General features: G+C 45.5%; 1 protein-coding gene across 1 annotated transcript; it reads left to right on the top strand.

The window, feature by feature from the left end:
- The first annotated feature begins 9,809 nt into the window (after positions 1 to 9,809).
- nkx2.9 (NK2 transcription factor related, locus 9 (Drosophila)) lies at positions 9,810 to 10,485 on the top strand. Its single transcript, XM_028992992.1, has 2 exons — positions 9,810 to 9,921; positions 10,016 to 10,485. Exons 1-2 carry the CDS (start codon positions 9,810 to 9,812, stop codon positions 10,483 to 10,485), a joined length of 582 nt encoding a protein of 193 aa, XP_028848825.1.
- The last annotated feature ends 3,051 nt before the right edge of the window (positions 10,486 to 13,536 follow it).

The raw sequence follows: 13,536 nt of genomic DNA, 5'->3' as shown, positions 1-13,536 counted from the left end.
TACGCTTGTGTTAAACCAACTTTTTGATCAAATTATTTTTGGCGATCTTTTGATGGTCGGGTTATTTGTGTGTCTGTATGTTTGTGTGTGTGTGTGTGTGTGTGTGTGTGTTGCTCTCTGCAGTAAAGGAGCTGGGGACTGAATTCCCGGGGCTCCTCCTCACCTACCGACCCCTGGAACCCCGGGAAAGCGAACCTCCAGAAGAAGGCGAGCAGGCAGCGTCACGTCACGTCACGTCAGTGGACGCCGGGAAAGATAATGAGGTGCAGAGGAGATTGTGATGGAGATAACATCCATACTCACACACACAGCCACACAGCTGCGAATGCATATCGTCTGAAATATGGTTTTATGCGAAAATATTTTTACATAATAAGAATAATAGTAAAAGTAATAATCATCGTCAAAATTGTGTTTGTTGTAATTCTGCTCGTAATATTCGGGGGGGAAAAAAAGTACCTCTGATGTGTACTTTGCTACACAATCATTTAGACAGGACCATACCATCAGTATAAGGCATTTAAAGTCATAATCGCTTCTCATTGGCCACTGGGGTATTTTATATTTCGATTTATATATTTTACATTTTACTGAACAAACGGATAAGCCTTGTGAAAGTGATGCATCATCTCCAGGATCATCCCTCACGTCCCCAAGTGTCACATGGTCACAATAATCGCTGGCAGCAGACAAAAGTGTTGTACATATTTTAATACGAATCGTTCGTTTTGTCATCAATTGAATATTTCGATCTGATGCTGGGTCAGCAGCATCCCTCGGTCTTCTCGCTCATCTGCGCGCCCCCGTGTACCGCGCCCTGCGCGTCCCCGTCCCCTCGTCACTTCTGCGCTCAATGGGTCAAGAGAACGTCGCGACGTTCCTTTACTCCCCACAGGGCATGATGGGAGGCGGCGGCCATGTCGCGTCCTATCAGCGGCGGGATGGACGCGAGGATCTTTCTTTATTCCTTCAAATCCCTCAATTTCGAGACAATTTTCCACGTTTGACTCCGTCTTCAATTGTCCGAGAAGACTGTGAAACGAATATTTTTGAAAGCCTAAAGTTTGTCTTATTTACTACGACTTTTTACTTCTCATCGTACCCCAGAGCGACAGTAAACGACGCACGGCCGTTTTAGCCAATAATTCTTGCTTTAAATAAATTAGAAGTGATCCTGGGAAGACGTTGCCAGGCGGTGTCACGTGATGGAGGTGGACGTCGTGTCGCCTGACGCAGCTGACCCCACCGTGGCGCGAACTTCCAGCCTGTAGATCAGTAGATTTAATACCCCAAAATGCCCCAGGCAGGTTTATCATCGTAATAATCGGTATTAACAAGTATGGCTGCATGCGGACCCAAAAACGCCCCCTTTCAACCAAATATTCCCAATCTTCACATTCTCCTCTTAATATTATATTAACATTCCGCGTGAAGATCGACACTGTCTTTAGATGAGATATTTACTGTAAACTGTGTATTTCTATTCGATTCCTTCATTACTTTGTAATTGTAATTGTGTTGTGTTGCGTGGATCCTGATAAAACAACTGCTGCATTTTCCTCCCTTAATAATCGGATTGGGAAGAACGTCGGCGTCATACTTCACCTGCTCCCAGGTCTCCGGTCAGTGGAGTTAAAACTGCATTCCCAGAATTCCCAGGACCCTCACAAGGTAGAGAGGGGAGCCGCCGCGTTTCGGGGTGTCTGGAAAAGTTCAGTCGGCATCTGGCGCCTGCAGGAACGAGGAGGATTTAATTCCGATTCGAATCTAATTTGAAACATTGATCGCTTCATCCGGATGAATTCATCTTATGTTCTCATATTCGTAATTATGAAACGGGAAATTCGCGTGTTTATAAAATATGAAACAATAGTTATTATTAAATAACTCGTGTCTTAAACTCTCAGTTTTCATCCACAAATGATTTTAAAAATACAGATTTATTAACCTACAATCGGCGAAATAAGAAAAAATATAAAGAGAATATTTTTATTGCACGTTATATAGAGTTGCGTTAACAACAACAACAACAATAATAATAATAATAAGAAGAATAAACTATCATCTTATAATTAGAGTTGCTCATTTATCAACAGAACAAACGTAATTGTGATGTTTTTAACCCTTTACACCCTTCATGGTGGATTTGCTTCATTTCGGCTCCGTGACTGTGGAACCCGGTGGAACCGGCAGAACTCCGACCTGGATACGTGCGAGCTGCGCTTCTGCCCGACGGGTTCGGGTGTTGGACCGAGGTCCGGATCGGGTGCAGGCGTCCGAACCTGCCGTAATGAGGACGGGACGGAGCCGCTTTCGACCATCCCGCTCCGAAAACAGAGAGAACGCGGCCAGTAAAATATTTTGCAGATGTTTTTTTCTTGCTCTCGTTTGAATAAACTGTGAAGGAATATTTCTTTTTCTTTCTCAGGTTTTTGGTATTTCGGTCTATTTTCCAGATGATCCATTTTCTCCGTTGGTTTGGTATGAAAGCAGCGCCCCCTGCTGGACTCCACACGTTGTTGCTCGTTTTCCATTCTATACGAATTTTGCATGCCTTTTTTGCCTACGTTCACGAATTCAAATGTGTCCCATATTCACCCCAAAAAGTTCAGAAGCTACAGGGACATTCCCCCCCTGGAGACACTCAGGGTTAAGTGTCTTGCTCAGGGACACAATACTACTAATCGGGGTTTGAACCTGTGACTTTGCGGTCACCTCGTTCAAATTCGGCTATGTTACCCACTAGGTTACTAGCCAGAAAGTAATAAAAATATTGAACACGAACTATTTCCGAGCTCGGTACATCTACACTAATCAACTGAAAAGCTTCACGCTGCCTCCGCTGGCCTGCCTCCTTCCCATGGTGCACCCCGATGACGTGACTGTCCCAGTGAGGCGACACACGTCCACCTGACCGTCCAATGCAGGCCACGTTGGGTGGAGTGTGGGGGGTTCGGTACGATGCAGGCTGCACTGATAACACTGGCCCCAAGGTGGCGACAGAGAACTAGTCATTTTTCCTGCGCGTTTCATATAGTGGCCTGTAGAGGGCGTTAGGACAAACGTTTGGATCAAACCTTTACACAACGGTTTAACACATTAGCATATTACAAATGTATACAATCTGATTAAGGTTGCATATAGATAAATGTGACCATGATTATCATAATAATTATTATTTCCTCTGCTATGGCCGAGATGAGTCAAGTTCACCATCTAGACACCAAGATCATTTGTAATAAAAGTTACTTCCACGGAACATGGGTGTGTAGAATATACAGACACGTTCTTTTGTTTGTTTGTGTTAACCGGTTTCCGTAGATGTATAATTATGCACTATGTTTATGCTAATTAGACACAAACTAATCTGCATATGTGTGTGTGTGTGTGTGTGTGTGCGCGTGTGTGTAAGGTACGAACAGAAAACACCAGGTAAAGTTTTTTTTTCAGTCCTAAGAAACCTCCAATCCGAAGATACTGTCACATCCCCTTCTGTCGGATATGACATGTGAAAAAATAAAGGAGCTGTTCACTGTTCTGTTCATTAACAACCAATGATTCTGCGTGGTGCATGCTCCCCTATATAGCAAATCTTTTTATTCACTCTGTTGTAGATTCTGTACATAAGTTAGACAATAAGAAAAGTTACAGTTAATCTAAATATTCTCTAAAGAGGAAGGTATTGAGCTGTCGTTTGAAGGTGCTCAGTGACTGAGCTGTTCTGACCTCGAGGGGAAGTTCATTCCACCACCGAGGGGCCAAGACGGAGAAGAGTCTAGATGAATGTTTTCCTTTCACCTTTAGCGATGGAGGGACCAGGCGAGCAGTACTGGAGGCTCGGAGTAAACGAGGTGCAGTGCGAGGTGTAATAAGGGCTGTGAGGTAGGATGGTGCTACTCCATTGTGGAGGGAGCGTAGCAGAGGGGTGGTGTGGGAGAATTTCGGAAGGATCATGTTAAAGCATCAGGAGCATCAGGATAAAGCATCATGTCTGTGGAAACACATAGAGCACCAAGTTTTTTTATGGGAAACAACTGCACGGTGCATTAAAAAGACACCAAATTGGTCAAAAAAGACACTATTCATGTTGTAATCGTCATGATCCGATCCGGAAGGGGCTACTCTGGGTCCATGATTCGGACTGGAGTTCATGTTGGTCCTGTGTTGCCAGATTTCCTGATTTGTTTGCCCTGTATATTCCTGTATAAATCTGCCCTGTTCATGTCTGTTCACCGCTAGGTCATTGTTACGTGATGTCTCCTCTGTCCTGTTCACCATGTATTAAACCCCTGTTTCGGGACGTCATGCGTACGTGTCCGCACTCCTCGCCATGTCCAGCCATCGTGACAGTAAATGACTGTGGAGCTTGAAATGTCAGTTAATGATGGAATATCTACATACAATGATGGTCGCCCCGGCTCCCCGATCCGGATCAGAGATTTGTGTGTCAGTGTTGTCATTCCAAGATTCCCAATTGTTTGACCTGTGCTGTTAATATAAATGGTTGCCCGGTGTTTCCCATCCATGTCTGGTCCATGTTTTCCATCCATTCCCTTTGTGATAGTTTGCGTCCATCCTTCCACCTGCCTTGTTTCGCCGTGCCACCATGACAGACATGTAGACAGGAACCTTATCAGAAATAGTTACTCTTGAGTTCCAATGTGTTTATTTAACCAAGTTAAAATTTTCATTGTGTAATTACAGCTCAGTTGCATAAAGAGACAATAACTCTGGCCACATTCACACTAGTGCATCACTAGAAGCGGGTTCGGCAACATTGTTATTTCCTACATGGTCTGTTTATGTTTTTTGTAATACTTTTTATATTCATTTTTTAAATGAAAAAACAAGGACATTTCATAATGACCACAAACTTTTGAATAGTAGTTTATGTGCTTAATGACAGTCTCATGGTTTTTGTCTTCCCAGTACTTTGTGCTGGAACTTTGTGTCAGCACACAACACAGAAACCCAATCCTTACTGCACATGGTACGAGGCTGATGGTACGAGGCCTGATCCAGGGCTGGCTGAAATGGTAGACGATGTAGACCACATTCACACCCACAATAAAGACAATGTGTCATTGCATTGGGACTGAATGGGGCCAGGCCCAGTTCTAGACTGTGTCCAACATTGGCTGAAGCAAAACAATGAAATCTAAAGTTTAGAAATGACCTTACCGTAGAAATTGTTCCATAATCATAAATAACCATTGGCAAAGTTTGATGTAAGTGAAGTGATTGTCATTGTGATACACTGCAACACAGTGTATGTGTGAATCTGTAAACATGCACCCATCATTTCAAATGATCTTCTACCACCAGGTGTAATAGGGGCATTTGTAGAGAGAAAAGACACATGTGCGCGCGCACACACACACACACACACACACACACACACACAAACACACATCACTCTTGCCACTCTTGCCGTCATCAGAAGCTTGCTGATTCCAATCCTGAGTACCATCCCTACACACTGCTTTCCAGGCACCTGTCATGGCTGCCCACTACACAACTGTGTCACTATGCTGTAGTGTTTCACAGTGACAATCGTTGAAGTTGAAGTTGAGCTTTATTGTAATTTATATACATGTTATACGGTACATAGTGAAACGAAGTATCGTTTCTCTGGAACCTGGTGCTTCATGTAACATTTGAACAATTAGACAAAGTTACACACTGACATAAAGTGCATGTGTGCGATACTCACAAACTGGGGTACATAAGGTGCAAACAGGGGACATCGGCAGTGTAAGAATAAAATGTAACAAAAATCATGTAGACAACAGTGAGGCAGACAGCACTGAACAGGTGAAATGAATAATAAATAAATAAGCGAAGTAAAATAGTGCAACTATTCAAATAAAAAAAAAATTTATTTGTCACATACATAGTCATACACGGTATGATATGCAGTGAAATGCTTAGGTGACCGCTACAGACCACAGTATTGCAAATGTTGCAAGCATACAATCAAGACCAACATGCAAATATTGCAAACATAACCAAATATTACACTTTTACATCTTTAACATAAAATAAGTGTATCAGGTAGGGTGACGGTGTGCAAATGAGTGAAAGACAATGTATAAAAAAAAAGTAAAAAGTGCTGAGATTGTGCAAAGAGAAAAAAAGTGCAAAGAGTCCAGAGTGATTGAGAGTGAAAGTGATGGAGTGTATTAGAGTGTAGTGTTGTTGTAACCTGCGGGAAGAACCTCATTCTCTCTGTGTTGGACTTCAGGGAGTGAAAGCGCTTCCCTGATCGCAGCAGAGAGAAGAGTCCATTGTTGGGGTGGGTGAGGTCCTTCACCATCTTCCTGGCCCTGGTCCAGCACTGCTTGCTGTAGATGGATTGAAGGTCAGGGAGCTTGGTACAGATGGTGCGTTCAGCTAATCGAACCACCCTCTGTAGGGCTCGCCTGTCCTGCAAGGTGCTGTTCCCGAACCAGGTTGAGATGTTTCCTGTCAGGATGCTCTATATGGTGCAGGAGTAGAAGTTCCTGAGCACCTTGGAGGGCAGTCTGAGGTCTCTCAGGCGTCTGAGGTGGTAGAGACAAAGCATGGCACTCTTCGTAATGGGCTCATCCAGGATTTGAACCTGGAACCTCTCGAGAATCATACCCCTAGACCAACGAGCAAATATTGCTTTCGCCTTCAAGAATTTCATGCTTTGACCTACAATGGGAAAACGCTTTAATCTGTTGAAACAGTGTAAAATTGTCAAATGTACCTGGTTTTATTCTAAATAATATGCTGACATTTCAGATGCCATGATTTTAAACTGTGACAGAAGAGAGATGTGCTTTCAGTGGCAGTGAATGGGGCATTTTGAGAGGGACCCTACACAAAACAATCTGGTCATTTTTACGTCCAATCACAGGGCTTGGCACGTTTTCAAGCCCTGGCGGTCGGTGGAGTTACTTTTTTCGGGCGGGGTGGGAAAAAGCATGAGAAACGTGACGTAACCTTTCCCCACATGACGACATAAGGGGAGAAATTCCAGATCCGCCGCTCTCTGAACGGAAAAGGAGAATGGCCAAAGCGCTCTTTATACAAACATTTCTACTTTGTACACATCACAAATGGACATTTTCAGAATAGCGGACTACAACCTACACATTTTTGAAAAAGAACTGAATTCCACGGGCTAATTTCTCCAAAGGCAAACATCAACGATTAAAACTCTTGTTGGGTCATGACGACAAAAAAAGAACAAAGCTGTCAGGAGGGTGTGGAGCTGAAGAATTAGACTAGATTCCTGTATTTCCTTCATAGTTTGTGTTGGTGTGTTACTTCCTTGACTTGCTGGAATGCAGATGCCCTCCTCCCTCGGGAACATTCCCGGATCTGCCTTGGGACAGAGGAATTTGGGACCAGCAGATATTTCATGTAAAATGCGGAATCCGGGTTTGGGGGACCGGCTCCTTCACTTCTTCATCCTTCCGGTTCATCCACACCAGACCAGACCATTGATGGTCTCGGCTCAGTCCCTGCATCTGATTTTTAATATAAATACTACACATTTATTAATTTGACTATTATTGGGCTAATAATTGTTTATATACATTTTATGTCTATTTTAATTTTCTCATTTGATGATCTTTAAAAATAAATAAATGTATGTTTATTCATTCTCTGTGCAATGTCGAGACAATTATTTGCAGAAATCTAAATCTATCAGACAATTCTAACACTTACACACGCATACACACTGCACAAAATATTACTCTCTCTCTCTCTATATATATATATATATATAATATACGCACATGCATACACACTGCACAAAATAATACTATATAAAATAAGACAAATCTAACACTCACACACGCACATGCATACACACTGCACAAAATAATACTATATATATATATATATATAAAATTTTCTTCGTCTACCACTTAACAATCTCTGAGCATGCTCTTTGCTGTTCGGCCTTATCAGGGCTCTTAGTTTTTGTAAACTCAAAAGCTATAGAAATCGAACGAGAATTGCTGGTGTCTTCCTCCGGTAAGTCGCTTTGGATAAAAGCGTCTGCAAAGTAAAGTAAAGTAAAAGTCAATAACACCAATAATGGGAATGCTGCCGTAATGAGCTATGATAAGTAGGCGCCCTCTGGAAGTTGTGCGCTGCGTGACCAGGGTTCGGTGGAGCCTCCAGATCAGGAGTGTGAGGAGCAGAGTAAATATTTGGCGCTCGAGTGGGTTTGATGGATGGAGTGGGGTCCGCGTTTACCCTCTCACGTCCCGCACTTCAGACCTGAGTCCTGGGTAAACGGGGGGACCCCGGTAATCCTGCGACGCAACGGGGTGTTTAAGCGCTTTTGAATATTTTACGTGATTGCGTGAAACCGCTCGTCTGTCTTAGGTCCAACCGAACAAGGACACGGATGCGCGCAGGGTCTTGTGGGACATGAGGGGACATGGGTCCCCGTCAATGCAGACTGTGCACGAGCATCAATATTTTGGGGATTTTCACAAATTCGTGCCTTTCTGTAGCTTTGCATTCATTTAGCAAGAAGAGCAAACTGTAAAAATGGGTACAAGCAGGTACCTCCAATTCCAATAATTCGCTGTCGGGGGCTCCAGTCACGCAGACTGCATCATGGGAGGCAGAAATCGACCTCTGTAATATGCATCGAATTTTTGCCCTAATTTTTTCATGTCGATCGACGAGCTCGCCGAATGATTCATGCTTCACGCACCGTGCCGGTATTTCGGGTGGCACTGGCTGACCCTGGCACTGTCGCCATTCACAACCATGACAACAAGGAACAAGCTCGGATTTATCCCCCGCGAGCTAAAGGACATTGTGTGGGGGCGTCAATCACGCATTATTCCCGCGCTGAACAAATGCGTCCAGCGGCTCGCGGACGCGGGGCGACACCCCCCTTCCCCCCCTTTTTGTCCCGGGCCGCTGGCTCGGCTTGTATCTGCGCTCCCGACCACCCAGGACGCCCCTCGGGAGAGCGTGCACGCGCCGACGACGGTGCGCGCGCACCCGCGGGCTGGGTGTTTGTGCAGCTCGGAGGAGGGACCCTCCAGACACCCAGCGAACAGAAGAAAACGATGCCGTCGATGTTCGGACTCCACGAGGTCGGGGATCAGAGAGTGAACGAAACGCACCGGGGTCCCTCTGTCACTTGTCGCCATGTGGCCCCCGCCCTTGGCCCAGAATAAACCCGGTCCTGTTTGTACAGCTCCGAGTGGCCCTCAAGCGGCCAAACACGTTCATTCATCTCAAACCCGCCATGAATAACCAGTCCACTTGCCCCAGTCCCACACCTCGGGGTTCGCAAGGACCCCGTTATTTTCAACGCCAAAAAAGGTCCCAGCATCCTCCAGTCGACGTTAGACCTTGCGTGATGAAACGAGTCGTATCTGATGGTTTCTTTTTTTGAACGCGTGCACGGCACATGACCCCGACGTCCCCGTGTGGGACCCCACGTCCCCGTTTCTGGTTGTCAGAGCCTCGCATGTGTCCCCACTTTTCTCCCGCGCGCCCATAAATGCATTAGTTAAACTAACTCGAGACAGAACCCTAATGGATCACTTTGTATGCAAATATCCGACGTGTTATTTGCTCAGGGGGGCGGGGGGCGCGGGGTGGGGGTGCTCTCGTTGTCACTTGCCACCCAAGACGTGATTCAGCCTCAACAATTACCATTATCTGCTCGTCCCGACTCGGTAATGATGAAGAGGGCGGCGGGGCCATTCTTCACCCTCATTCAGGTGCTGTTTATATATAAACACGGGGACCCCCGGCTCCCCACGGCCACTCCGCAGCCCGGCGCTTCCCACCGAGACATGGCGGCGTCCACCAAGTTCAGCTTCACCGTGAGGAGCATCCTGGATTTACCGGAGCACGACGGCGCGCCCTGCTCGCCGTGGACGGACAGCGACAGGAGCCAGTGCGTCTGTGAGTCCCCCAAATACGAACCACCCCGTCCGACCTTTTTCACGGTATTCTCAGACTCGCATCCGTTGAAACGAACCTTTTCTCTCCCCCTCAGCCTCCGACGAGAGCGGAGCGGAGACGCCCCCCGACCCCACGGGCCCCGCGGACCCCACCTCCGACCGCCAGCCGCAGCCGCAGAAGAAGAAGAAGCGGCGCGTCCTCTTCTCCAGGGCGCAGACCCACGAGCTGGAGCGCCGCTTCCGGCAGCAGCGCTACCTGTCCGCGCCCGAGCGGGAGCGCCTGGCCCACCTGCTGCGCCTGACACCCACCCAGGTGAAGATCTGGTTCCAGAACCACCGCTACAAGACCAAGAGGGCGGGCGCGGAGGGCGGCCGGCCCGCGGACCTGCTGCTGGCGCTCGGGCGGCCGCCCTCCGCGCTCCGGAGGGTCGTGGTCCCGGTCCTGGTCCGGGACGGGGAACCGTGCCGGACGTGCGCCCTCGACGCGCCCCCGTTCCCCCTGCTGCCCGCCTACCCGCACTTCACGCACTTTACGCAGCTCGCGCGCTCCGCGTGCACGTGGTGAGCGCGGGAGAGCGCGGGAGAGCGCGCTCCCGGCGGGATCACCGGGAATTGTGTCGTTTACAGAAGCGGAATCCGTTTTAACTAAACAACCGAATGGACAAACCAGAAACTGGCACAAAGTACAAAAAAAAGTGCAGCACGACTGTATATTAAATATCTAGATTTTGGGACTATTTAAAGACGTCAGTCCTCCTCAAGATGTGGGAGAAATGTATTTTGCACATTATATTATATATATGTTTTTTTTTTTTTTTAGAAATATCTTTCTTATGTAGACTGTTTTATGTTCTGCAGATACAATTTAGAAAAAAAAAGTGTTTAATCTTCCTCACATAGGATAGAAAAATGCCTGTGATGTAAAAAATAAATAAATAAACGTTTTTTATGTGCGTTACACCCGCTGTGTGGTGATTTGTTCTTTTTTTTAATATTACACCTCGAAATAAAATCAGAACCGGGTTCCACGCGCAGTGAAAAAAGATGCAGAAATATGAATGCTAATATATAAACAAATACGAGTTCAGATGTCAATGTTTTACAATGTGCAGCCTGAAACATATCCGAAACAGTAATACAAAAAATGATAACGATGAAAAGAAGATGATATTATATATCGTTTTTTTGTGTATTGCCCTCTTAGCGCCTAATACACATTTGGCGGCTGTGTCGCCAGAGCCTTTATGATGTAAAAAGGATCCGACTAAAGATCTGTGACCTTTAAGATGTAAAGACTTTCACTTCAAGCGGAGAAGAGCAAACATCGGGGCCCGTGCGTAATCCCGGCTCTACTCGGGATTCCCGTTGGAATGGGAGCACCCCCGCGGCGATGGGGGGGGCGAGGAGCGTTAATGTTCCTGCTTTACACGGATAGCGACGTGTACGAGCTGCTCGGACGGTAAAAAAAAACGAACATTGGCTGAACACGAAGAAAACAACGTAAAATGTCAGTATTGACGTCATGTAAACAAACAGGTTACAGCAGGTTTTATTGGTTTATTTACATGACGTCAGTGCTAAAAGTGTGACAAATGAATTCAATTTTTTAGTTATCCGCTCATTTGAGCTATTCTGTACGATCGAATACCTCAAACGCGAAATGACGAAACTCTGGTTTCGAATTCGCTTCGTTGACAGACACCGAAACTGGCGCATTTCAATATTTCTGTTGTGATTTAATTGTTAGGATTCAGCACAGAAAGCGACCGAGAAGTAAAAGTGAGGTTATCAAGACTAGGCAAATGTGTGCACTTGTGTATTTGCGCATTAATGGTGAGGGTTTATAATGTGTAATGTTGAATCTACGAATGAATGGTGTCTTACCAGTTTACTTTACTTTACTTTTGTTTATTTCAAAATGTTAATGGACAAAAAAAAACTTTCAACGAAAAAATTACATAAAGAATAAAATACAACAAATGTCACATGCATTTATTGAGTTTTGTAGAAAAGTTCAGATATAATAGTAATAAATTACGTGTGCTTTCTGTTATCTACAAGAAGTGAAAGGGCAGTGAACTCTGTCTGCGGGACATTTCCACGATCCCAGATTAATCCCGAGTCGCCCTGGCGGATCGTCCCTGTCACCTGGCCCTTTGTCCGCCCGGCGGCCACCTTGTGTCACATATGGATGGGACGGGCCGGGGCATAGAAACAGCGGCTGTATTTCCATTGGCCGAACCCCTCCGCTCAGCGCATCTCCCCTTTTTTTGTCAGGCCGTCTGAAAGGACGCCATTGTCTGACCCCGCAAAGACCGAGACAGAAATCCCCAGCGTTTCACTTCTGATGAAGGTTCATCAGCCCCGCTGACAAATTTATGGGGCTTAAGGGCACAATGGCGTTTTATAAGATCGTGTCCACAAAGGCGGGCTTTGCGGGGACATTATTATACGCGAGAAGCAGAAATAAGGCGCTCTCTGTGAGACCCCGTGGAATACTCACGCAGTGATTTGTATTTCAGCCTTGACTTTCTTTTCCCAGCCACTAATTCAAAACTTTGTAATGCGCTTCCAGTATTGTTGTAGGAGTTTTTTTTTTTGCAGTTTCTTCCATCATCGTCATCATCACCATCATCATCGTCATCGTCGTCGTGTTTATATGTGAAAAAAAAGGCCAGGGATCGAATTAAAGAGAAATACAGACTTACTGCGAGACACCTTCTACGTCATCACATAGAAAACATCAGAGAGCCTCATCAGAGCAAATATGTCTAAATTATGTCTAAATTCGTGGATGCTGGTATTTTTAAAATATAGAAAATGTCCATCAGAGCAGAGTTTTTTTTTTTTTTTTTTTAAAGGAACACATGTGGTGAACATCCTGTGACTTTGGCCCTGGACTTGTGGAGATGTTCTGACCGTGAACATGTCGTCGTCTTGAGGGGACCAGAGAGAAGTGAACTGAGATTGCAAGGTGAGAGAAAGCCCACCAGACACGGATATTTAGCATTTGTCACTGTCACCGTGTGCAAGTGCAAGTTCAAGCAGCCAAGTCCTGGTCTGTCATGGTACTGTCATGACAGGGTTCCGGGCCCAGCTTTTAACTTGCACTCTTCCGCCACACAATGTTGGTACAGCAATTCAAGAAGTGAACACAACTGACTCTAGACAAGCAGAAAAGAGGACAATTTTTTTAAAGAGTTGGAACTGAGGTTATTCACCACAAGCCGTGGTCCCGGACCTTCTACATTTCTGTTCATTTTAAACACATACATCTGTCATCTGTCCAAGTCTGGATGTCTAGTCACACTTGAATGAGGGTCAAGGTAAGATAAGATGATCCTTTATAAGTGGGAAATTTACATTGTTATAGTGGAAGAAGGAGTTCCTTAATACACCCCCTGTATTAAGACGTCTTACTTAGATTTACTTACTTAAATTAGATGGTAGTATCCTAGTGGGTAACACACTCGCCTATGGACCAGAAGACCCAGGTGCAAATCCCACTTAATACAATCGTGTCACTTAATCCTAAATTGCTGTAGGGGGGACTGTCCCTGTAAATACTGATTGTAAGTCGCTCTCTATAAGGGCGTCTGGTAAATGCTGTAAATCT

This window comes from Denticeps clupeoides, chromosome 1 (assembly GCF_900700375.1).
Source record: "Denticeps clupeoides chromosome 1, fDenClu1.1, whole genome shotgun sequence".
Classification (NCBI taxonomy): Eukaryota; Metazoa; Chordata; class Actinopteri; order Clupeiformes; family Denticipitidae; genus Denticeps; species Denticeps clupeoides.
This window is presented reverse-complemented; position numbering and strand designations above follow the sequence as displayed.

Coding starts and splice junctions, on each gene's coding strand:
- nkx2.9 (XM_028992992.1), top strand. CDS start 9,810: ATGGCGGCGTCCACCAAGTTCAGCTTCACCGTGAGGAGCATCCTGGAT. Junction 9,922..10,015: donor CGACAGGAGCCAGTGCGTCT/GTGAGTCCCCCA, acceptor TCTCCCCCTCAG/CCTCCGACGAGAGCGGAGCG.